General features: G+C 33.2%; 1 protein-coding gene and 1 non-coding gene across 6 annotated transcripts in view; one reads left to right on the top strand and one right to left on the bottom strand.

Moving 5' to 3' along the window:
• The window catches only part of LOC127860136 (transient receptor potential cation channel subfamily M member-like 2), a 101,437-nt gene extending 78,158 nt beyond the window's left edge, over window positions 1-23,279 (bottom strand). For 2 of the 5 annotated variants that reach the window (XM_052397983.1, XM_052397985.1), the window contains exons 1-2: window positions 10,029-11,007; window positions 9,664-9,737 (exon numbers count right to left, since the gene is read on the bottom strand). In XM_052397983.1, coding sequence (XP_052253943.1) covers window positions 9,664-9,737; window positions 10,029-10,802 — 848 coding nt within the window. In that variant the 5' untranslated portion in view covers window positions 10,803-11,007. Of the gene's footprint in view, window positions 1-9,663; window positions 9,738-10,028; window positions 11,008-16,108; window positions 17,397-19,996; window positions 20,200-23,179 lie in introns of those variants that run through there. The other 3 variants (XM_052397987.1, XM_052397986.1, XM_052397984.1) reach the window with 3 other exon arrangements.
• On the top strand, window positions 7,299-7,380 carry Trnas-aga (transfer RNA serine (anticodon AGA)). The gene has a single exon. It is a non-coding gene; the product is annotated as a tRNA-Ser (tRNA).
• Window positions 23,280-24,232: the final 953 nt, after the last annotated feature.

The raw sequence follows: 24,232 nt of genomic DNA, 5'->3' as shown, positions 1-24,232 counted from the left end.
CATCTATAATACTTTCCTCTTAACATGTAGTAAAATAATTTGCTTATAAGAGGTTATATTATTGAGACTGAACTGGAGGGTCGAAGTGAGCAGCGATAGTGAATCACTTAGAATGGTGTACTTTTTTGTCAATATTTTTCATTAATAAGTAATCAACAAAAAGCCAATTCAACGTTATTTAGAAAATTAATTTGCCTTGTAATGGGAAGGTACAAAATGACTAGAGAGGAAACGTAACGTGTGCGAGAAGCAGCGAGCTCTAAAAAAAATAGGTCAATTACAGCATCTGTGATCTTGTGACAAATGATTTTAATAATTCGCTACAATCACACAAAAGATATGTAATCTCTAATCAGTGTAAGAAACATTCTCTGCTTTTTATGCTTTAAATAAAAAGCAGATTAATTTATGGTGCACTTTTTTTATCTACGTTTTTAAGACATACTTACAATAATACAATTAAGTCAAGTGTATATATACATGTACAATTGTTTCACAGAAATTAGACATACAACCAATGAGAAAAGAGGAAATTGAATTTTTCACTATCAATAAGCATCCGCTTCCACCAGCAGCCTAAAAACAGCAAAACAACAATTAAACCTTTGTTTCAAACTTTATTACTTTGAAAAGTAAAGATCAACCTTTACTTTCCAAATAAGGATATATCCAAAATATCTTTTGAAAAGATATTTCTTGTTTCAACTTAAAATAAGCCAGTAATAGTTTTTAACTGATTGATATTTTTCCGCTTAATACTAAAGTGCAGGAAACAAAATACTCAAAAATGTGATCAGGTTATCTTGAAAAACACGTACATCCTTTTCATCTCAAAATTGGAATTTACATGGAAGTGAACAATGAATGATTTGCATTTTGTTTCCTGTTTGGATAATGAAATAAATACATGATAAATTTTCCTTCATATCAATTATACCTCTATAAAAGACTAAGAGTATAATAACTCTCCTTTCCTACATCCAAGGCACCATTTCATCATATCAATCACAAGTAATTAATCACTTAAACCAAATAAATTCACAGTGCAATTCCTAAATAAACAAAATCTCTATAAACCTAAAACCTCTTAATGAAAACAGATCCTCCGGTCCCATATCTTGGCACTTGGGTCCCTTATTTTGGCATGGCTGTTCATGGCAGGTTTTCACCTTAATTGATGCACCTTCATCTAAAGCGAATAGTATGAACAAGAAATTTCCCACCTGTAAGCCTCAATGAATATCCGGAATTTTCAATTTGTTAAATATACATAAACTTAGCAAAATAGAAAAACTTCTGTCTTGACTTCAAAAAGTGATAAATTATCATATGAAAAACAGGTTGACTGTCCTTGTTGTGCAGTATTGCCTTAAGGATGTATGCTATTGAGGGATATTAATTGTTGTTCTCATAATCACCTCCTCATATAATCGAATGCCTCTTTGGTGAAGAGGTAAAGCTTAAGCTTTTCACCAAAAAGTTCCAGGTTGGATTCTTGAGAGAGGCTGACTATTTTTTATCAAAGTTTTTCCACTATTATTCTTTTTTTGAGAACATGTCAGACAGCATTTTGTTTTAAATAAATACATTACAAAATCAAAGTAGTGTGATTAAGTCCATTTATTTCTATGAGTCAAAAATAGATATGTCTTATACATTATAGAAAACTCGTTTAAAATTTGCAGAGTTGCTGAATAATTCCCTTCTGATCTAATAATATATGAGTTGATTATTCACTATCCATCATTTTTACATAATTAAACATATGTTTGCATAATTGAACTATTCTATATATTATTCTGCACATCAATGTGTAAAGGAGAAATATGAAAAATGTTACCTATTTCTGGCCTGATTGCTTTCATTTAGATATATAGAGAATATTATGTGAGTGTCGGATAGAGATCAAGTTTATCATGCGAGGCTGAGAAACATGTAGCGCGAGACTATTATGTTGTGGTCGTTTATCGTTAAAAAAAGAGTAAAAATACTTTAAAATTCAAAGAAACAGCGCTGGTTTCCCAAGTTGACCTCGAAGTGATTGTTTACTTCAACGTCATTGGGTTTTTCTGCCTATTTTGGGAAAAGGAGTCTGACCAATTTGGGAATTTTTTATCGACAAAATTGGTCATTTTGGGAATTTTTGCTTCGATGAAACGGCTCATTTAGGAAAAATTTGTGAATTAGTCATGCTTAAATTATTCAGTGGTTTAACAAATAAATTTGTATTTATTTGTTATTTTGTCTTCTTTACGTAAACAGATGCAATATTGGGCATGTTCAACGTTAATTCAAGTACTGCAGTTTTGTTTTTCAGTTACAGTTACACTCTGTGATAAGAACTGAACAGTCAAAACCTTATAGCAAATATTTTTTACCAAAACAAACACTGGTTAGTCACACAAGTTATAAGACACTTTTTTTTTTTTTGGAAATTGGGATTTTTTTTTATAATTTCTGTTTGGAATTGGGTCCGTTTGCTTTGGGAGTGCCTCCGTTTTCCTGAGGCGCAGACAGTGCTGAAAAACCCCTGCATATAGTGTTCTTAAGATTGAGATTGGAAAAACATGGTCTAAAAATATCGATAGTATAAAGCTAAAGTTAATACGATCGTTGTTATACTATCGATTTTCATCTGGTAATAGGATAAAATATACTGTATATGTTATTTATACTTGTAAGCAGTTTATGACAGTTGTATATAAATGCGATATGTTTAATAAATTAATGCAACATCCCAAATCCTCAATTGCAGCATGTTAATTTGTCCAAAAGTGGGTACCCTTGCAAGTGAAGCTGGAATTTAACACTTGTGTGGTGAAACAAAAATATTTTTCTTCTTTTCAATCAAGAAGACATCTGAGAAAAATTATATGCTCAAACTTAGTATTTTCCTTTTGACCTTATTTTGGAAATCTTTTTTTAAATGGATGGAAGATCCCGTACGAAATAATGGGGCGGATTCCGGGCGGAATTGGGGCGGAATTGGCACGTAATGTTGGAATTACGCCCGTACAACTGGCGGAATGAGTTTTACGCCCGGAACTAAAATTATTTCTGGGCGTAATTCAACTGTTTTTTCCGGGCGTAAAACAAATCCGGGCGTATTTTTATACTTAGAATTTGTATGATGGAGATTTGTGGACGGAATTTTGCACTTTGTTTCTTTCGTGGGGCAGAATTTTATACTTATAAAATATTTTTGAAGCCACATGATGAAATTTTGAACTTAGTAGTTTTTACAGAGAGTAATATTGGACTTAGCAAATTTCTATGAAGCTTAACTTAATAAATTTAATTTAAACCAAAGTACTCAACAAAATATTACCAGTAACTGATAACTTAAATAAAAATATTTAATTTTATTTATACATTTGTACAATCAATGAACATTCATTATAGACACAACTATTTCAGTCACAGTAAAATTAATTCAGCATAAAGCTTTGATCTAATTTATGATTTTCATGTTCAGATTCTAAAACATATTTTGTAGTATTTTTATACAAAATTATTTGTGAGAAGCTGAACAGGAGACAGACTTGTGAACTTGTGATCATGAATTATACTCTTAGATTTTGCATTAGTATTGGCAATATTGCTGGTAAAAAAAAATGTTAGGAGATAACAATAACACATTTTAATTAAATATATTTTATCTATTGCTGACTTTTACAGTTTCTTTTACAATACTTTTACAATAATTCTAAGTCTGAGGGATGACCATGCATTAAAAATCTATTTACACTTATTTTTTTAATTCACTCCTTTAATTCTTCTTCTTTTTGAACATTTTGCTTTTAATAATTATTTCATAATGACAATAATGACTGTAAAGTTTAATAAAGAACAAGACTTGGTATTGTTTTCATCATTTTAAGGTTTCCTTTAACATTAAACACACAACAGTTTAGTTTAATATCATCAATATGAATGCAGTTTCTCTGCATGTTACTCTATATTTTTTTATTTTTTTATAGTAGTTAAGATTTCTCCAGTCTGAAAAGACCATAAACATACCAATGTTAATTTAATCTCAGATAAACACTGACAACCAGCTGAGTTGATCTCAGGTATTGTGCTGCCCATTCAATACCCTGAGTCACATCTGTACATGTTTATAAACCATCTGGGCTTATCAGGCTTCAGTGGATTGGTCAGTGGTAGAAGTTGCAGTTTGAAAACATTAGAGCGGTTAAGCAAATTACTGACTCTGAACTAAATTGTCAGTATAATGCTTAAGCAAAATGAGGACTAAACTGTAGTGAAAAAATGTCTTGCAGGGAGTACTGTGTCAAAAACAATTTGTATTTAATACACCACATAATGTGGAAATGAACAATAAGTTTGTTGCAAAAGAGGTTCAAATTGGCTCAGGTTTAACTGTGATTTTGTCTCACCAAATTTTTGTGTTTTTGGAATACTGCAGAACAGCATAAAAGGTTTGTATTTTTCCTTCATTCTTCTATTATTTAGATTATTAACTGATATAATTGTAATTGTATTTGTGTACTGTCCCAGTGGGAAATGTAAAAGGATGAATGAAAAGTAGACGGGCATCTGAAGGAAAAACAACACAGTTTGAAACTAAAATGAAATACACAAATTTCTTTAAAATATATAGTAAGTACTTAAATTAACATTTCATTTTCAGATGATGTCATAGGATTAGGGAGAAAGGTTGCTGGTGGCATAACAAATTTCACCTTCTCGGACCTCAAAAGCCACATCACAAATTGAAGAATTTGTTTGCAAGAAAGCACAGTGTTGAAAAAAACATGTGAAAAAATGAAATTTTTGCTCTGTGTGTGCGCCTGGATGATGAGCACAAAGCGGTCCTTGACAAAGGAAAGATGGATTTGATGATAGGTAAATCACAATTTTACTATACAAGTTATTGTTTTATTAGTTTGAAATAGTTCAAAATAAAGATTAATTCGAATTATACGATTAGTAATCCTCAGGGCTAGGCCTGTCAATAACAGAGTGTCTCAGTACCTTGCCGGACTAAGATCCAAACCTGCCCCCTTTGACCCCCAACATGTTTTTAATTGGTTCTGATCACATTATTTTACAGAATATTCAATGAATTTTTAATAAACTAATTTTATTTTAACAGTGAAACTAGTTTTATCAATAAAAAAAAATATTTTAAAATGAAAATGCATGTAATATTAAATAATATGCGCATATATAGCACAGGTTATTTGAAAATATTCCACAGGGATAAATATCCAAGCACGTTCAAAAGTGTACTAGTTGCCAAATTTGGACCCAGTCTTTTTCAAATCCTAGCTGGGGCCCTGGATTAGATAAAAAGTTTGAAAAAGCAATTAATTCTACATAAGTTGTTAACAGTATTTGCAATAGGTGAACTGTAGTTGTACTAAATATCAAATTGCATTTCAGATTATGACATAGGATGGGGGAGAATTGTGGACCTGAACAATACTGTGATAGAGAGGAAATCCTATTCAAGAAAGCAGTTTAAAAAACGCATTCAATGTGAAAGAGTGAACTTTTTTATTTTGGCCGTGTATAAGAACAGTTTGTTTTTTAAAAAGTGCATGTCTATCAAATTATTTTTTATGTATATATATTGAATATTTTTGTTGTTTGTCTTTAAAAGCTACATTGTATCTTAGAAGAATCATCAAAATGCGGAACGAAAATGCGTACATTTTCCGCATTAGTTCCACATTTTTTGTGACTGCGGAAAAAATGCGGGGATTTTCAGCATTTGTTCCGCATTTGCAGAAGTATAAAATGGTGATCCATGTTTTTAAAATGTATTATCTTAAAATGAATATAAAGATACTATGTTAAATGTATCTTGTCATAATTTTGACTAGTTCTTAGCTAACCTGAGCAAAAAGTGCTCATGTTGAGCTTTTGCGATCGCCTTTTGTTTTTTCAAATGGCCTGTCCTTATATGGGTATATGGGTATATTTACAATATGTATGTAATCCAATTTCCGCCCAGTATCTAAATTACGCCCGTAATCTAAGTTACGCCCGTAATTTTAACATTCCGCCTGTAATCTGAATTCCGCCCATAAACTGCTTTCCGCCCATAATTTAAAATTCCGTCCCACCTCATTTACATATTTCGCCCCTGTTTTCCGCCCGGATTACGCCCGGAATCCGCCCGGAATCCGCCCGGAATCCGCCCCTCTTCTTAAAATCATATATAGAAAAATACGCCCGGAAATATTTTTTACGCCCGGACTTTGGTTTGCGATTCCGTGCCGATTCCGGGCGGAACATTTCGTACAGGATAACAACTCATATATGCTTATATTTTCTGCATTCAACTTGCTACACTTTATTTTAAATAAGTATACAGCCAATAAGTCTTGCTTTATCAATATTAAGGTTCATACCAGTGAATTTTGTAATTAAATGTTTTATGAAAACATGGGGGTCAAAAGATTAAAGGCTGGTAACTTGTTATGTCTGAAGATCCTTAATGATTTGTTAAAGTTTTCTTAAACTTTAATTTGGATGCAGAATACCATGGCAATAGGAAATACGCGAAGAACGAAATGGAGAATCAAAATGTTGTATTACAGCAATATCTAAACTTCACATGTGTATGTAGATATAATGCAGCTAAGAATTGTTCAGAAAAAAAAATCCGTAACCTAAGGGTATCATGTTTAAACGAAAACGTTTACAAAAACAGTAAACGTTTAAACGGCAGTCAATGTCAACAGAATCCATTTTAGTTCATTACATAACGATGTTGCAAAACTCATTAAAAGCTGCTGAAAAAGACTCGTATTTGTATCACGTGCGCCAGATGGCCATTATTCACAGTACCGTAGACATAACAATACACCTGTACGACCTAGACGTCTTGAATATTTAACCCGCATCGGCACGAAGTGCTCGGGAAAAGTTTCCCGCTATTTCTTGCATGATCATGCCCCTAATCGTCTTGAACATTCAACGCGCGTCGGCATGAAGTGCATGCGAAAATTTCCCGCCGTTTATTCATAGGCATTCATTTTTAATTTAAGGAAGCGCACCTCTAATGATTTCCCGCGATTTATTTTACGATCATTGCCGATCTTCAATGATCGCTTATTTCCGAGAGATGCATTTTATTTTTTTCAAACTTCGAATTTTGATATATGTTTAACTTATTCATTTAGAATAAATTATTTTCACTATAAATATTGACTTTGATCCAATTATCATCTGAAAAATACGATTTTGCTATTTCTTCAAAGATTGAGCGAGCCTTTTTACCTGTTTACTTATGCGTATCTAATTTAAGTTTGCACTGATGTGAAGTTGTCGTGGCCGAGTGGATAAGGCGATGGACTAGAAATCTTTTGGGATCTTCCCGCGCAGGTTCGATTCCTGCCGACAACGACTTTTTGCAACGCGTTTTATTTCTTTTCTAACGTAATTTGATTTTATATAGCACATAAGCTATGTTTAATTTGTTTATTGTTAAATATGTTGAAAATTGTATGCACATCCTTCAATTTTAGAACTAAAACAATGTTATGGCTAAATTGATTAATTTACTGCTGAAAATACGAATGATGCATGTTGCATTTTTATTTTTATTTAAAAAAGTAAACGGTAAATCTGTTTATTTTTTTGGTATTTTTGCTGTACATAGTGTTTCTATAAAAACTTAGTTTAAAATATAACTTAAATGATACTATTTTGAATTTTATGACACTTTGTTTTTAACCGACCCAATTTTTACTTGGCTGAAATCACTTACATTTCATGGCGCTATTCCATAGATTAAAATTTGTAAAAAATAAATGTCTGTAAAATAATACTTATTTCATCTTGTTTAAACTTTAAACACTTTTACTGCATCTGTACACACCAACTGCATGCCCATATTTGGAAATTTGAATGAATTATGGAACTTTTATATACCCCAGGGGTGAAAATAAATTGGACAAAAGCCGAGCGTGAGGGTGGTTTTGAAAAAATCGGTATATTTTTTTAAAAACCATGGAAAGCCTACCTACAAATTTGCATGAAGTTTAGTGAAATGATGCTGATTAGGAAAATAATTAATTAAATTATATTTGGATATGTGCCCATTAGAGGTGCGCTACCTTAATGAACAGATACTCGTTTTGATGTACATCTTGTTAAGTAAAACAAAAACAAAAAAATTAACACCGGTGTACTCTTATTGAAGAAATGTGGGTTAAATATTAATTCATCTTTGTTACAAAATATAACGGCATGTAAGAAGAAAACGCGTAACCCATGGCACTGATGCTTTTAAAACAGACATATGGATACCGTTTAAACGGTATCGTTTCGTTTATTTCATTTCGTTTAAACGTTTAGAAAAATCTGTAAACGTGATACCCTTACTTAACACTATTATCTGATCTTATTAATTTCAGTGTTACAAAATCGTGAATATCTTTTAAACAGATATTTATTGTTTCTCTATAAATTTAATGGAATTCCCTCAGTAGACTGGACTCAGAATTCAGGATACCAAACAGCATAAGCAGTTTGTTTTATTATATTTTAGTGTAAAATTTACTTCTGTAAACCCAACAGAGTAAGAGTGGAAATATACCACATAGCTATCAATTTGTTCAGCTCATATATTACCGATTTTTTTCAGCTCATGCTGCCAGGCAATAAAAATCTAATTGGATAATTAGTTTGACACCATATTACAACCCTTGCTAAGCATGTATAGTGTACAGTTTATATAATGGAAGTATAATATTAATTAATTGGTACAAAAAAAACCTGTGTAAGTTTGTCAAGTTATTTTTTTTTAAATAATACAATTTTATTCCGTTTTTGCATTTTATCTTGTTATGCTATTCTAATTTATTTGCACTTTATACAAATTAATCATGTACAATGCGCTATGTTCATTATGCCACTTGATAATAAATCAAAATAAAATGTAAAAACACTGTTTACATGTATTTCTTGCCGTGCAAATGTTTACAAATGGTGCCCTTTTCAGCCAGTTAGCTCATTTGGTAAAGCGCTGGACTGCATATCCAGGATCACAGGTTTGATCCCTAGCCCGGCCACATAACTTGTATGGGTACTTCCATCCTGCCCTACCTCTAATTCAAGTAGGGCAGTTGTCAATTACTGGCATAAGTATGTGCACTCACAACTGATTAACCAGCTAACCAAGGAAGGAGGGTGAGTTGGTACAATTGCCACTGTGATATGACTAAAATACTGTTAACCCTTTACCACTTAGATACATATTTTTACGCATTTGTTTTTCCTTAGAAAGTTAAACTTAATTTAAGACCTTTCTTACTAGATTAAAGTTTTAAAGGCTTCATTTCCATCCCTTATGAGACATCTATTTGACTATGAAAGACAATTAAGTATCTAAAACGTTATTTTTCTGGTTTGCAAACAATTTGCCATGATTATCAAATGTGCAACATTTTTTGATGTATTGAGATAATTATATTTAAACATTATTAAAAACAGAACAGAAATAATTTTACGAAAACTACCAAATAAGTTCCTTCCAGCAACCAAATAATGCAATGAAATTATTTCATCAGAGAAACCAAATAGATAAATGACAGAAACCATATAAATACATAGCATCAACCAAAGATTTTCTTCTTAGCAACCAACTATTTCATCAAAGCTACCAAATAATTTTATCACACTTACTTTTCAGGTATAAAATAAGAACACTCCCGCATTTTGATGTGCTTTCGAATCCAACTGGTCTCTTCATCATATTCCTGAAATTACAGGTAAGAGATTGAATAGACATCAACCTGGTTTAAACAAACACTTAAAATTTAATTGTATAATGTCATTCAAAAGAAATCTTAGATTTTTTCACAATGCAAAGTTGAAACAAAAGACTTAAAAAACTGTCAGAACTCCTCACATAGACCACAATCTGATATAAAAAAATAGTTGTGCAAACATTGAATATTGAAAGCCCATGCATTACTGCTTCTGAAATATAAAATCAACAACGCACAATTAGAATGAAAAAGTCAAACATAGCAATATCTTTAACTAACCACTGAGTGCAATTTCTTCATTTCTGCCATGACATTACTGAACTTATGCTGATGTGAAAGGCTTCTCTCATATCTTAACTCCTTTGACTTATTACTTTTCTTCATTTCTGCAAGGACACTAACGCGTTTATCCTGCGTCGATAGATTCCCCTCAATACAAGACTCATTTGAATTACTACTGGCCTGATTATGAAATTTCATGTGCTTCTGAAAGCCATCTACAAAAGATTCCATTTCTGCATCTACAGACCAGACTTCTGAATTCATTGATTCAGAAGTCTCTTTAGTTGTACTCTTATTGCTTGACGGATTGTAGTTTACTGGACTCAGCATTACTGGCTTGTTTTTACTTGGCACTATAACTTCTTCTATTGGCTGTTCCTGTTCATCTGAAATGTCCTTTTTAGAAGTAATGGTCATGTCAATACTAGAAGAAATAGGAGAGCGTATTGCAACACGAGGGTAAAGAATATTTTGTGCATCCTTAAAATCACCAACAAGACTTTCCTTAATCGAATCGGCTTCTTCTTCACAATCTTCTTCATCTTCATCTCTTTCCATCATCCCATTGTTTCTTTCCAAGGCATCACATTTTACAGTGTTTTGGCCACTGGGATTTTTATTGTCAACATCATCTTTAGCGCCTTCGTCCTCTTCCCTATGTCCCTCCTTCTTACCCACACTGCATGTTTTGGAAATATCCATCTTGCAATTTGTATTCTGTGCATAATAATGACCTTGTTTGGCTGCCAATGAGCTTTTATAGCTATACATTGAGTGGCACTTATATCTGACTCCATCCTTATTGTTTTTACTATGAATTAATAAATAGACAGCTTCTTGTCAGTTGATTGTGTTTTCTTATCTTCTTTCATAGTATCCAAACATAGTTATTTTTCTAAGTAATCTTGCACAAAACACTGAGGAAGTTTAATGGTCTAAATGGAAATTACATGCACTGCTTCTTTTCATTTGATCGTATTTTCTTATTGTCTTTCATAAAATCCAAACTCAATAATATTTTTCTTAGTAATCTTGCACAAAACATCGCTGAAGTTCCACTGTCTCAATTACAAATACATGCATTGCATTTCTTTTGTTGAAGTATACATCCTCAGGCAAGAATGACAACATATAATGCTTTACAGAGTTGTTATGCTATGAACAATGTTACCATATAGTTTTCATATGCAAGTAGACAGCCCTAAAAGAGCATATTTCATAACTTAAAATATATATATAACATGACACTTGAAAAGCTGAAAACAAATGTTTCTCAGATATCATGTAAATACTACAAAATCGTGAAGTGTTACAGTATTAACAAGTCATAAGTATTGCATACTTGAGAGGCCAGCCAGGGCCCTCAATCTATCAAATCTGCCGCCGAATTTCGGCGGCAGTCCCCCACCTGAAAAAGTATACTTTTTTCCCCTTTTGGGGGGGAAAAATTCCCCCTAAAAAAAAAATTTATTTTTTTTTTTTTAATAGAAAGATGTGTCTCATGATTATCATATCTCAATTCTATTTCAATTTAATCTTTTCAAACATACTAAATTATGAAAAATGCAATGAAAATAGTGCAAACATGTACAAATGAAATAATGAGAGAGTAAGTAAAAAAATCCCCCAAAAAGGGAAACGCCGCGAAAATTCCCCCTCCTAAGGGCTGCGGACCCCTTCCCCCAAAGTAGTGTGAGGGCCCTGCCAGCTATTGGCCCAGCATACATAAGTGCTTTTTATAAAAACAATAAGAAATGTGAACTTGGTTTAAAATAAAGTGAACAGTATTAGAATGCCTCAGTGTATGAAATAATTATCATTTGATAATCAAATTCACAAAATACTCAAAGTAAGCATATGCCTTAAAGCGAGATTATACGATTTTTATATGTGTTGAAGTGTAATATATTGATACAAATATGTTATAATAACACACAATATGCAAGATAAATGATACATTTAAGACAAATTTCATAAAATGCAGCAAATACAAATAATACATTTAGCTGAAATCAGAGAGAAATGATCATTTACTTGTATCAGATAAATGTATATGTTCTTTTCTCTTAATTCTAAAATATTGGCTTAAAATTCTTAACAATGAAAACATCATAATGCAAATAGTTTTCAAACAAGCTTTAAACCAATTGTAATTAAGGTTACCGGTGTACGAATTGGGTCGTTAAATGTCATGCAAATATTAAATATTTTTGGATTTAATTATGAATTTGAAAATCCAAACTTTGTGCAAGTTATTGGTTTCATTAGCCATGCAGTTTAAATGTAGACTTAATTGTTGACAACTTTAACAAGCATGGTATGGTAATATGAATAATAATTATTTATTAGATATGTATAAAGTTTCCATAACCTATTTGGAATATGAAGTATATTTAGATTTACTTCCTAGACAACTGCGCTCATTTTTTGTAAGATAAAGAGTCAGTCATCCTGTTGAGAATTAAAGGGATCTGTTCACGTTTTGGTAAATTGACAAAATTGAAAAAAGTTGTTTCAGATTTGCAAATTTTCGTTTTAGTTATGACATTTGTGAGGAAACAGTAATACTGAACATTTACCATGGTCTAATATAAATAGCCGTTATATGCATCTTTTGACGATTTAAAAACCTGAAACTAATAAAGCGTTGCAACGCCAAACGATTTAATAATTTGGAGAGTTCTGTTGTTGTTGTTTAATTTTGTGAAACTACGAAGATTGCTTATATGAAGTATAAAATACGTCCCTCATTCATACTTGGCAGGATGGCCGAGCGGTCTAATTGGTTTTTCCTCCAGAACTCCGGGGGTCACTGGTTCGAGCCCAGCGGCGGGCTACTTTGTTTTCCTTTTTTTAAATATATTGGTTTTTTTTTACTGGAGCTTTTTAGATCAAATGTTTACAATAATCAATATAAAGCATTTAATGACAAACTTCAAAAAATGCCAAAATCTGTGAAAAGGCCCCTTTAAAACTGGCAGATACGCTAAGATTAATATTTATTTTATGCTTTCCGGTGGTTTTTAGAGAAAAATAAGTGTATTAAAACTGATAATTTGACCGTTTCAAACAATGAAAATTATCAGTGAAAATTATTGATAATTTTCACTGTTTATGTTAAATGACGTCATTTTTTTACCAAATGACGTCATTTTCCCAGCAAATTCTTTAGTTAAACTCTTAAACAATGTATATAAACTGTGAAAAAAAAGCATAAAATAAAAAGAAAATTTGTTGGGTTCGGTGGAATATCGATTTTAATTCACTCGTGATCATATAAAATATATATTTTCACAAGTGGCGCATTATTTTTTATGATCACTCGTGAATTAAAATTGATAATCCACCGAATCCAACAAATATCCTCTATTTCACGAAATGAATGTTATTGTTTATGTTGAAATGAGTTGGATTTATTAGATGAATACCATTTTATATGTTAAGCAGCTGATAAACTGAGTTAAGAAAAAAAAGCCATACATCTTATATGAACCCATCTGTTTAAAAATTACACAAGATACTAGTTTCATGTAACAATTCACTAATTTATTAGAAGTATAATTGCATCAAAGAAGCATTTGTTAAAAGAAATGCAATTTTTAATAATACTGTTCAATAAACGTCAGTACCGCCTTGATAGAACCTACGTGGTCTTACTACTAATTGTATTTATTTGTATTTGCATTCTTAAATGACTATTATTTGTTATTTAATGTTATGTTGTTATGCCTAGTTACATGACAGCGAATAATGTGTGTGTTTAAGCATGAAGACGATTTGTATAAGTCTAGAGTGTCTGTCTGTCTTACTGCAGATACTGAAACCTACAGTGCAATACATAGACATGCAATTAGTATGAACACAGCTGACAAATTTACATGGTAAACTAATAAATTTGTTATGATTTGTTATTCATATACTTCCTGTTCATAAACAGTCATTCATGTTAGGCAAAAAATGTGTTTGCTTCCGTTTATACATAACGAAACAAGTTGGAAGTCCAAAATGAACAATGGTGGGCTAAATGCAAATAGAAAATCTTAAGTAGGAAGATATTGTTTATAATGTGCAACCTTTGGTTACCAATTGTCATTAAAAGATTGGCCTTTGCCTTTAAAACTCATTTCCCTTTTCATAGCAATTTTTTAAAACTTAGTTTACTCTCTTTTATGGTAAAATCTTTTGAACATAATAGTTGTTCAACGTGTACATCAAATGTATAATTTCAGCTCAAAGGTTGTGTACCATAACAAGAGTTACCTATAAAAATGTCCCCTCACCCCTTATGAATATTTAATAATTGCTAAGGTTAAAAAAGGCAAACATCAGTTAGGTATTTTATCAATATTGGTGTGTGCAAATTGGATATAAACTTCTGAATTAAGTAGCAAAAGGTGTTTGAAATGCAACCTTTTTAAACATCAAGTGGCAAAGGATATTTATGGCATTTAGATGAAGATACTGAACTCGAGTGGAAAATCTGCTTACCGGTACATTACATGCTTGACCAACTTTTATTTATTTACAAGCTATTATTTATTAACCCTTTCAGTGCGGGAACCGAATTTTGAAGGCCTTTGCAAACAGTTTGGATCCAGATGAGACGCCACAGAACGTGGCGTCTCATCAGGATCTAAACTGTTTGCTATTCTGAAAGTATTCTATGAAAAAAATCAAAGAAAATGCTAATTTTACAAATTCAGCAGACGACATTTTAGCAGACGACAAATTTCCCAGCATGCAAAGGGTTAATGTATGAGGAAAAGTAGCACGCAAATGAACAAAGCCAAGATGTAATATCAGATATGGTTATGAAGTTCAGCTAAAACTGGTTGATAACTTTGAATGAGATACGAAGCAACCCCCACCTTGTCAAGTGATACATGTTTGCCATACTACCCAGACTGCATTTGTAATGTTACTTGCCAACATGGAAAAACGATTTCAAAAGCCAATTATAGAAGGGTATTATAATGGGATAGTAATGGTATGCAAATATGCAATGGCAGCAAAGTTGCACACAAAATACAAAAAGTCGCATGTTAAATATTTAACAAAACTATGTACCTTCATTGACCTTCATTGAACCTGAAAATGTTCAAGTGTTAAAAGTATATGGACAGTCCAATTCAATTCAGAAGCATTCAACTATGTGTATAAATGATATTACTGTACCTTGCATTAGTTACCTAGCACACCAACAACAAATTTTCAAAACCATTATCTGATGTCTAGAATATGGAATTTAAATTGCAAAAGTAATAAAAATATGGGTTGAATATCAGTCAATAAACACACAACACTTAGCAAAACTATTGTTTGTCCACAATTTTCCAACATGCAACCATTAGCAATTGCAAAATCTAATAAACCATCAATACAGGGCAATACTTTTATTTGAATCATAGATAGTTTAAAGAACAGTAGTTCAATACCAAAAATAAGCCCAAAGAGCATCCAGAATATTAAAATGGCACTACAAGTCATGTAGGCGTAAATAAGAAAAGGGGAGGTACAGAAAGCCAGAAAAAGTCTGATAAACTGTTATTTATAAGAATTTTTAATATGTGAATATGAAATACTTGTATAAGGTTTCATTATATAAATATTGTTATGTGTGACTACGTTTATTAAGTACTTTTTTGCCCTCTCTACATACATGATACAAAAATTCACATTTGGAGAATAATTATATGAAACTATGGAAATACACAAAAACATAGCTTTTCCAACTGCTTTGTGTGACATATTGCAAGTGTTTGAAAATAGTGTCTTGATTTGGCACTACTGACCATAACATTTCTCACCTACACCAGTTACTTAAACTTGTGAACAAAAAATGTACTTTTTCTATATTGAAAGGAATTTGTTCTATAAACAGCATTCTGCATTCAATAAACGCATATGCCCCAATTGGAAGCTTTAATTGTAAGTGTTGATTTATGGGCCCATTATAATAAATCAAAGTCCAAATGTAGGTTAATATTATAAGGGCAAAATAAGGTCAGTTGAAAAGGGTGTGTTAATAAATGTACATTTAAAATGAAAACACTAACATAAAAATGTCTATAACAAACCAAGTGAAAGGTCTTCATTTCTTCCAAGACGTTTTTACGGAACTTGTCCTGTGTAGATTGGCTTCTCTCATAACAAGACTTCTTTGGCTTCATTTCTGTCAAATTACTGCCGAATTTATCCTGCATAGATAGGCTTCTCTCAAAGCTTGACTCCTTTGACATATTACTGTTTCTGTTATGAAATTTCATGTACTTAGCACCACTTTTTGGTTTGGCAAAACCCAAAGCTTTATACTGAAAGCCATCATCAAAAGATTCTATTTTTGCATCTACAGACCAGTCTTCTGAGTTCACAGATTCAGAAGTTTCTTTAGTTGTACCCTTAATGCTTGACAGATTATAGTTTATTGGATTGAGCTTTACTTGCTGGTTTTTACTTGGCACTATAACTTCTTCTATTGGCTTATCCTGATCATCTGAAACCTCCTTTTCAGAAATAATGGTTACGTCAATACTAGAAAAATTAGGAGAGCGAATAGCCACACGAGGGTAAAGAACATTTCGTGCATCCTGAAAATCACCAATAAGACTTCTTTCAATTGAATCGACACGAGCGTTCTGTTCTCTTAGTTCATCACCCATTTGCTGCGCCAACACTTTTAATGATTAATTTTTTTTTTTATAAATATTATCAGCACATCCTTTGAGCAATTGAGAACTATCAACATAATCATTGTCAACATCATCATAAGATTCAGCTGTAACTGATCCAGGCTCATCAAAAACTTTATCATGATCACCTTTTTTGGTGTTGTCATCAGGATCATCTAATTGCTGCTCATCCCCTAGCTCAGAGTAGCAAAAGGGCCAACGATAAGGGCCAGTGCAGCTTGGTTCAAACATCACTTGTCTTATGTATGCAAAATCCTTCAATAACCCATACTCAGTATTATCTGCTTCATCTTCACAATCTTTTTCGTCTTCATCCTTCTCTGGCTCATTGTTTCGTTCCAAAGCATTGCATTCTTCAGTGTTTTGGCTGCTTGCATTGTTATTGTCAAAATCAGTTTTAACACTTTCACTCTCTTCCTCATTTCCCGTGTTCTTAACTACAATGCATGTTTTTAGAGCGTATTGCTTGGATTTAGTATCCTGTGCATAATCATGACATTCTTTGGCTGTTGAAGTGTTTTTATTGCTATCCATTGTGTCAATGCGATCTGACTCCATCAATGTTTTATTAAATGTGAATCAATGATCAATAACTGTATTCTCTTATCTTTCATTATCCAAACTCACTTGTTTTAAGTAATCTTGCACAAAACAATGAGGAAATTTCACTGTCCCAGTTAAAAATACTCTTATATGCAATGGTTTTTTTTGTTTGAGCTTTGATCCTTAGGAAACAATGACAGCATATTATGTTATAAAATGCTGTGACTTAATTCCATGTTACCATCTTAGTTTTCATTTGCAATTAGTCAGCAAAGAAAGAGAAAATTTCATTATTAACAAGTGTAAATAGTAAATGTGACACTTACAACGCTTAACACAATTTGTTTATCTATCAGGTAAACAACTAGGAAATCTTGAAGTGTGACTGCATTTATGCATGAGTCTCAAGTATTTTATACTTGAGAGGCCAGAAACAGAAGTGTACAATGTTACCCTTCATAAGTGTATGAAATAATTATCAACTTAAACTTAACAATGTATAGGAAGGAAGCAATTGCCTTAATTAATAAATTAATTTCTAAAATATTTGTCAATGTCTTCTATGCTGATTTTTTTATACAGTTGTACTTTGATAAATGTAGCTGAATTCAGAGACCGTTGCCTCGAATTATGCGAAACTGTGCAGTGCTCATAGGCTTAAATCAGTGTGTACACTTTCTGATCTTAACCCTTTCAGTGCGGGAACCGGATTTTAAAGGCCTTTGCAAACAGTTTGGATCCAGATGAGACGCCACAGAACGTGGCGTCTCATCAGGATCCAAACTGTTTGCTGTTCTGATAGTATTCTTTGAAAAAAATCGAAGAAAATGCTAATTTTAGAAATTCTGCAGACGACATTTTAGCAGACGACAAATTTCCCAGCATGCAAAGGGTTAAACTGCAGTTTTGTTCGGAAGAGACCTCCTCTAAAATTAGTTACAAGCAGAAATTGTTGTAATTGATAAGCCTATACAGACTGCAAAGGCTTATATGGGATGAGACTTGGTGCACATGCATTAAGCCCAGTTTTACCACAACAAAGCTCATATTATTATGTCAGATTAATTAACATTGTCATACTTCGGACCATGAAACTAATCATAAAATACAAATAGAAATGGCGCGGCACAGGACGACGCGTATCCCCACGCTGCATGTTTGACCCAGGGGCGCCCACAGGGTTATGGGGCCATGCATAGTTGAGATTGACCGTATTGTCATAAGAGAAGTTCAGTATCAATTAGAAGTGAATGGGTGTAGAAATGAAGAAGTTATGTAAAAGGCAATTTTGTGTGGGTACGGCCTATTTGGGCGGGGCACCCCAGGGTTGGTAATTGGACCATGCATAGTTGAGATTGACCGTATTGTCATAAGAGAAGTTCAGTATCAATTAGAAGTGAACCGGTGTAGAAATGAAGAAGTTATAGTTAAAGGCAATTTTGGGTGGGTGTGGCCTATGTGGGTGGGGCGCCTCAGGGTTGGTAATGGGGCCATGCATAGTTGAGATTGACCGTATTGTCATGCATAGTTGAGATTGACCATATTGTCATAAGAGAATTTCAGTATCAATTTGAAGTGAATCGGTGTAGAAATGAAGAAATTATAGTAAAAGGCAATTTTAGATGGGTGTGGTCAATGTGGGCGGGGCGCCCCAGGGTTGGTGATGGGGCCATGCATAGTTGAGATTGACCATATTGTCATAAGAGAGGTTCGGTATCTATTTGAAGTAAATCTGTGCAGAAATTAAAAAGTTAATGTAAAATAACATACAAAATTAGTGAAAATTTCTGACCCGGCCCCGCCCCAACCCCCATAACTTTTGACCCAGGAGTAAGATCAAAATTCCAAATAGTGCAGGGTCGCACATATGGTCATAGCTACCATGTGTGTAAGTTTCAAGGTTCTAGTGCTTATAGTGTAGGAGGAGATATTGGCCAGGACGGACAGACAGACTGCCAGACGGACGGCGGAGATAACCACAATATCCCCATGCTTTTCAAAAAGCGTGGGGATAATTATTGCACTGTATTATTATGTGATAGAAAGGGTATTAGCCTATATATTTTTGGTTTTGACATGGGAAGCAATGGTTCAGAGAAAAAAGTCACATGCTATAACTATTTAGTTTTATGAACCTCATTGTTCCTATCTAAAAATATTTAATGTCTAAATATCAGTAAGATATATCGGATTATAAGTTTTATAAAATGGCTGCATTTTAAAATGTGTATTTATGATACTACTGTACTTTGCATTTATTGCTAAGCATACTAATAACAAATATTTAAAACCCTTATCTGATGTCTAGATTATGGAACTTAAATTGCAAAGGGAATAAAAATATGGGTTGCTAATTTCTCAATAAACACACAACGCTAAACAAAATAAATCTTGCAGCTTACATAAAGCCTACCATAGACCATTAGCATTCACAAAATCTTATGAACTATCAATACCTGGCATTGATTTCATTTGAATCTTAAATACATATAGGATCTGGCAGGAGTTGTCATATCATACCATAATTTATTAAACGAGTTCAGGTATTTTGTTAGTAAGCGTCGCAGCCTAAAAATATTTTTATATTTATTGCCTGCTTGTTTAAAATTATGACAATTTTGAGTTCAAGCATGGTCGCAGTCATGTGGCATGGCATAATAAATAATATTAACTGTGGCAATTGGCATAATAAATAATATTAACAAAACACAGACAATTCTTGAGGATACATACCATTGGAAGTGCTCCAACATTCTCTATGCTGATGGCCTCATCATTATAGTTGATGCTCTCCAAACTTTGCTCCCTTTTCAAGATTCCTTTAGGTGGTTTAAAAGACGGTCCAACCTGGGCCATGGTTTTCACGGTTACTGAACAATTAAATCAACATCACCCAGAGAACCAAATTCCACATCACACCATCCCACGTTTCATGTCTGGAAATATCAAATAGAAACCAATTTTAGTCAGATCAATGATGCATAAATTGTTTTGCCCATTAATAATTCTCTCGTTTAAAGCAATATTTAACTAAGGGGTATTTTTATGATGTAAACTGTTTGAAGACGACATAATTAGCAGCCAGTTTTCTTCCCCACTTATCAGTTTATCAATTTTTCTTATCAATAACCAATTTCAGTTTGCACTCGGCTGTCTTCCATTGATCTCATAGTCATAAACGCTTACAAAAGTTTGTATCCTAAATAGAAATGTTTAATCACTATTGATGGAACTCTTCGGATGCAAACAAGATGTGATTATATGTTATTGGCTAAAGGAACAATAAAAATAAACAACATTTTTTTAAGCAGATTTTGTATTTCCACATTTTAACCAAATCAAAATCAGCCTTATTCTCGAGCAGGAAATTGTGAACATTATAAATAACAATTTTATTAATGCTCTTATAATGCACTCATGATTTTTTTTATCATTTCCAATATTTATTTTAAAGCTGCTTAAACTCCCACTAAATTAAAGTCTAAATGTTTTTTGTCTTTCCCTATAGCTTTTTATGTTCACTCTTTAAATGTCCAGAACCTAACAAAATCCAAACACACTATTAACATGTGACATAAATACGCTTCAGCATATTCTTCTTAAATAACAATGCAGCACTATTTTTAAGAAATTATCTCAAAAATTAAATATTTATTAATTTGCAAATCGATTGAACTACAATAACAGACATTGTAGGGCAATATATTGAAGCAATTAATAGACCAGTTAAATCAGATTTGGTAACAAAATTAATGTGTAATTCTTTTCAAATGAAACTCTTTCACCTTTTGCTTCTCTTGTCAATCCATTCAGACAGATATCATTATCTTTTCATAATGGGTCAAAGCTGTACATTAAATCTGGTTGCAAATCCTCAGCTAAATTGCAACAAAATTTTCTGAAATTATTTAACAATTAGGATGACTTATTATAACTGATCGCCGTGGCCTAGTGGATAAGGCGTCTGCCTCGGGATCGGGAGGTCGTAAGTTCGAGCCCCATGGGGAGTGTTTGTCGAAGGATGTATGTTTGTCATGGGACTTGTTCTGATATGGCCGGCTCGTGAGCCGCGAGCGTTAAACATGAATGGTTACCGACTTCTATCTGCCTGGCGCCTGGCATAGTGATAGGAGTTGGGAGGTACATGGTATACATGCAAAGGTGTCTCATAAGCCAAATTGGCTGGCGCTTTCAATAGGGGTGACACTATAATAAAAAGACCTTATAAATACCTTTTAATAACAAGAGTTTTGCCACTGACAAAACCCCCTCTGGGTTAATGTGTAAATGGGGCACAAGTTGGTTGGGAGTGGGGAGGGTGTTACAGTGGTTGACATCCCAGAATTCAAAGTTTGATTAATCAATTAATTCACTCTTTCATTTACATTCATTCCTAGACATTCACGGTCATTAATTTTCATTATTTCACTTATTAGCAATAATTAATTAATTCCTTATCATTCATACACAATACACATTAATTAATTCACATTAACAAATCTTGCAGTAAATATTTAAAAAAGAAAGCTCATTGAACAGTATAAAAGCAGCAGACCAATGTGTGTAGAGTTACTAGTATTTGTGTATGTTGGGATCAGGGTGGACTTCTTTCCTGTCTGTTTTTGTGTCTGTCCATCTGTTATTTATGATATGCAGTTGTTCATAATCAATTTATTGTCCTAAGTAAAAATTACAATAGTTTTGCCCCATTTCAAACTTGGATTTTCTTTAATATTTTTATTGTTTTCACAGGTTTTAGAAGCAAAAATGTACATCTCTGAAACTGTCACATCCTGATATTTAGTATTACCATAATAACTCTAAGTTTGTGGACTCCCGTTTTTTATGCCCCCTTCTTCGAAGAAGAAAAGGGGGTATATTGTTTTTGGCCTGTCTGTCATTGTATGTGTGTGTTCCAAAACTTTAACCAAAACTTTAACCTTGGTCATAACTTTTGCAATATTGAAGATAGCATTTTGATATTTGTCATGCATGTGTATCTCATCGAACTGCCCATTTTGAGTGGTGAAAGGTCATTTAAAAGAGTCTTTTGAAGTTTGTATGTGTATACTGCTAAGTCTGGATTGGCGGTCAACAGGAACAATATTATCTGGAGGAGTGATGTCAACTATGTGGTAGGTAATTTTATATAACATGATAAGACGAAATTTTATTCTATGTGTTTCAATTCAGGGTGTCTAGTTTAATAAGCTGGTGTTGTGGTATCTGATTGTTACGAATCTGGCCACATGTCGTTTCTACTTTTTCCAGTTGATTTATTTCAGCTTCTGTATGTGCCACATAATGTGGGTCCCAGACACTGGATTTAATTTAAGTTAACTATTACTTTGTAAGCATGATCTTTAACTTTTGATGAGCTAATTTTTAGGTTGCGGTGGAGAAATCCTAGGGTTTTATGTAGTTTGCAGGTCAGACACACACACACACAGGGTTTTTAGTTGCAATAATCCGACTCCCAGCTATTGACCCTCCGGGTTGTTATGAGCTGTACGTATGTACTCATAAAAGCTCAGAGCATTCAAGAAGAACTAATAGGGTTTTATGTAGTTTGCGGGTCACACACAGGGGCCAAAGTCTGGCAAAGAGATTCATGTGAGCATCCATCAAGACAAAACTGTGTGTGTTTGTGTTTCCAGACATGTTTTAAATTGTGTTTTTGTCATAAATCCCTTCTTCTTTTTAACTATCTTAATATCCCTATCCCAATTAATATTTAGCAATAATGTCTTTTTCACTTTCACTTAGTTTCAGTTTGTGGAATTCAATAATTAGCCTGTTTCATTTCGCATAACTACGATATTACCAATGAATACTTTAAAAAACCTTTTTGCCTCTTTATCCTTTTCCTTGTCTATGATCTTCATTCGCTTACAAAGAAACACACTTTTTCATTACCTATATATTTTTTGTAAACTGGTCAATACTTTGGATGTAGAACGTGTTTCGGATAGCCGGATGTTTACAAATATCTTTGCTATATATAGCAGTGTTTATTGGAAACTATGGAGACGCAGGTGCTCGATGGGAGGTTAAATACCACTAACTTTTTATTTACAACCACTTTACTTGGCAATCACCATGCAGAGTTGTCATTCCATGCTCTCACATGCATGAGAGCGATGTGTCAACAAACGTCACCATCTATGTATAGAATGGCACGAGAGAGTAATTTAACGTTAATGTAATGTAACCGTCGAGCAAGAGATTGTTTACTTGGCTCAATCGGTCGTACACAGTAATATGTGGATTGACCTGGAAGCTAAACTAAGCTTATTGTAAGTCGTTCCACGAGCATGAAGAAAAACGATGCATTAGACAAGAAGCATTTCAATTGATAAAGATGTCAATGTCAAGTGGTTGAGGTGGAAAGTACTTGTAGGAAGAGATAGGGAAGGGATGGAATAGATAGAGAGATGGGAACGGACTTAAAGTAGAAGAACGAGGTTGGAGCAGGAGTAAGAAGGGAGTTGGGGAGTTCATGAAGATTAAAAATATTGTAGTTCGCCTCCAAAGAAAGAAGAGGATTTCCAAAAAGCAATACCTTGGTTGAGGGTATGCAGAAGTGTGATACAGAATTCAAGATGCGCACTCGAATGGTCGAGTACAATTGACAGTGCAAAAAATAATGGCTAGCTATTTCTTCTTCGCCACAGGAGCAAAGAGGTGATTGTATTATGTTTTATTAAATAGATCTTGTGAGAGCACACTGCAGTTTGTGAGTAGTCGCGTATGCATTATCTGGGATTTAAGTTTGCCATAGTAATAGTATTTTGGCATTTTGACCACTGATGATGGAAGTCTTTTTTAAAATGAGATGATGGATGTTGCGTTCGAGATTTCGGTTGCAAGGCTATTGAAAGCACGAGTAGTGGATGGGATAAAAGAGTTGTAGTAGAGCGCAGTTCTAGCTCTTGGGGTGTAAAGTGTGTGAGAATTCCTTAAATTATA

Source organism: Dreissena polymorpha, chromosome 15, assembly GCF_020536995.1.
Source record: "Dreissena polymorpha isolate Duluth1 chromosome 15, UMN_Dpol_1.0, whole genome shotgun sequence".
In the NCBI taxonomy this organism is placed as follows: domain Eukaryota; kingdom Metazoa; phylum Mollusca; class Bivalvia; order Myida; family Dreissenidae; genus Dreissena; species Dreissena polymorpha.
Note: the sequence above shows the minus strand (reverse complement) of the source record. Positions and strands in the feature narration are given on the sequence as shown.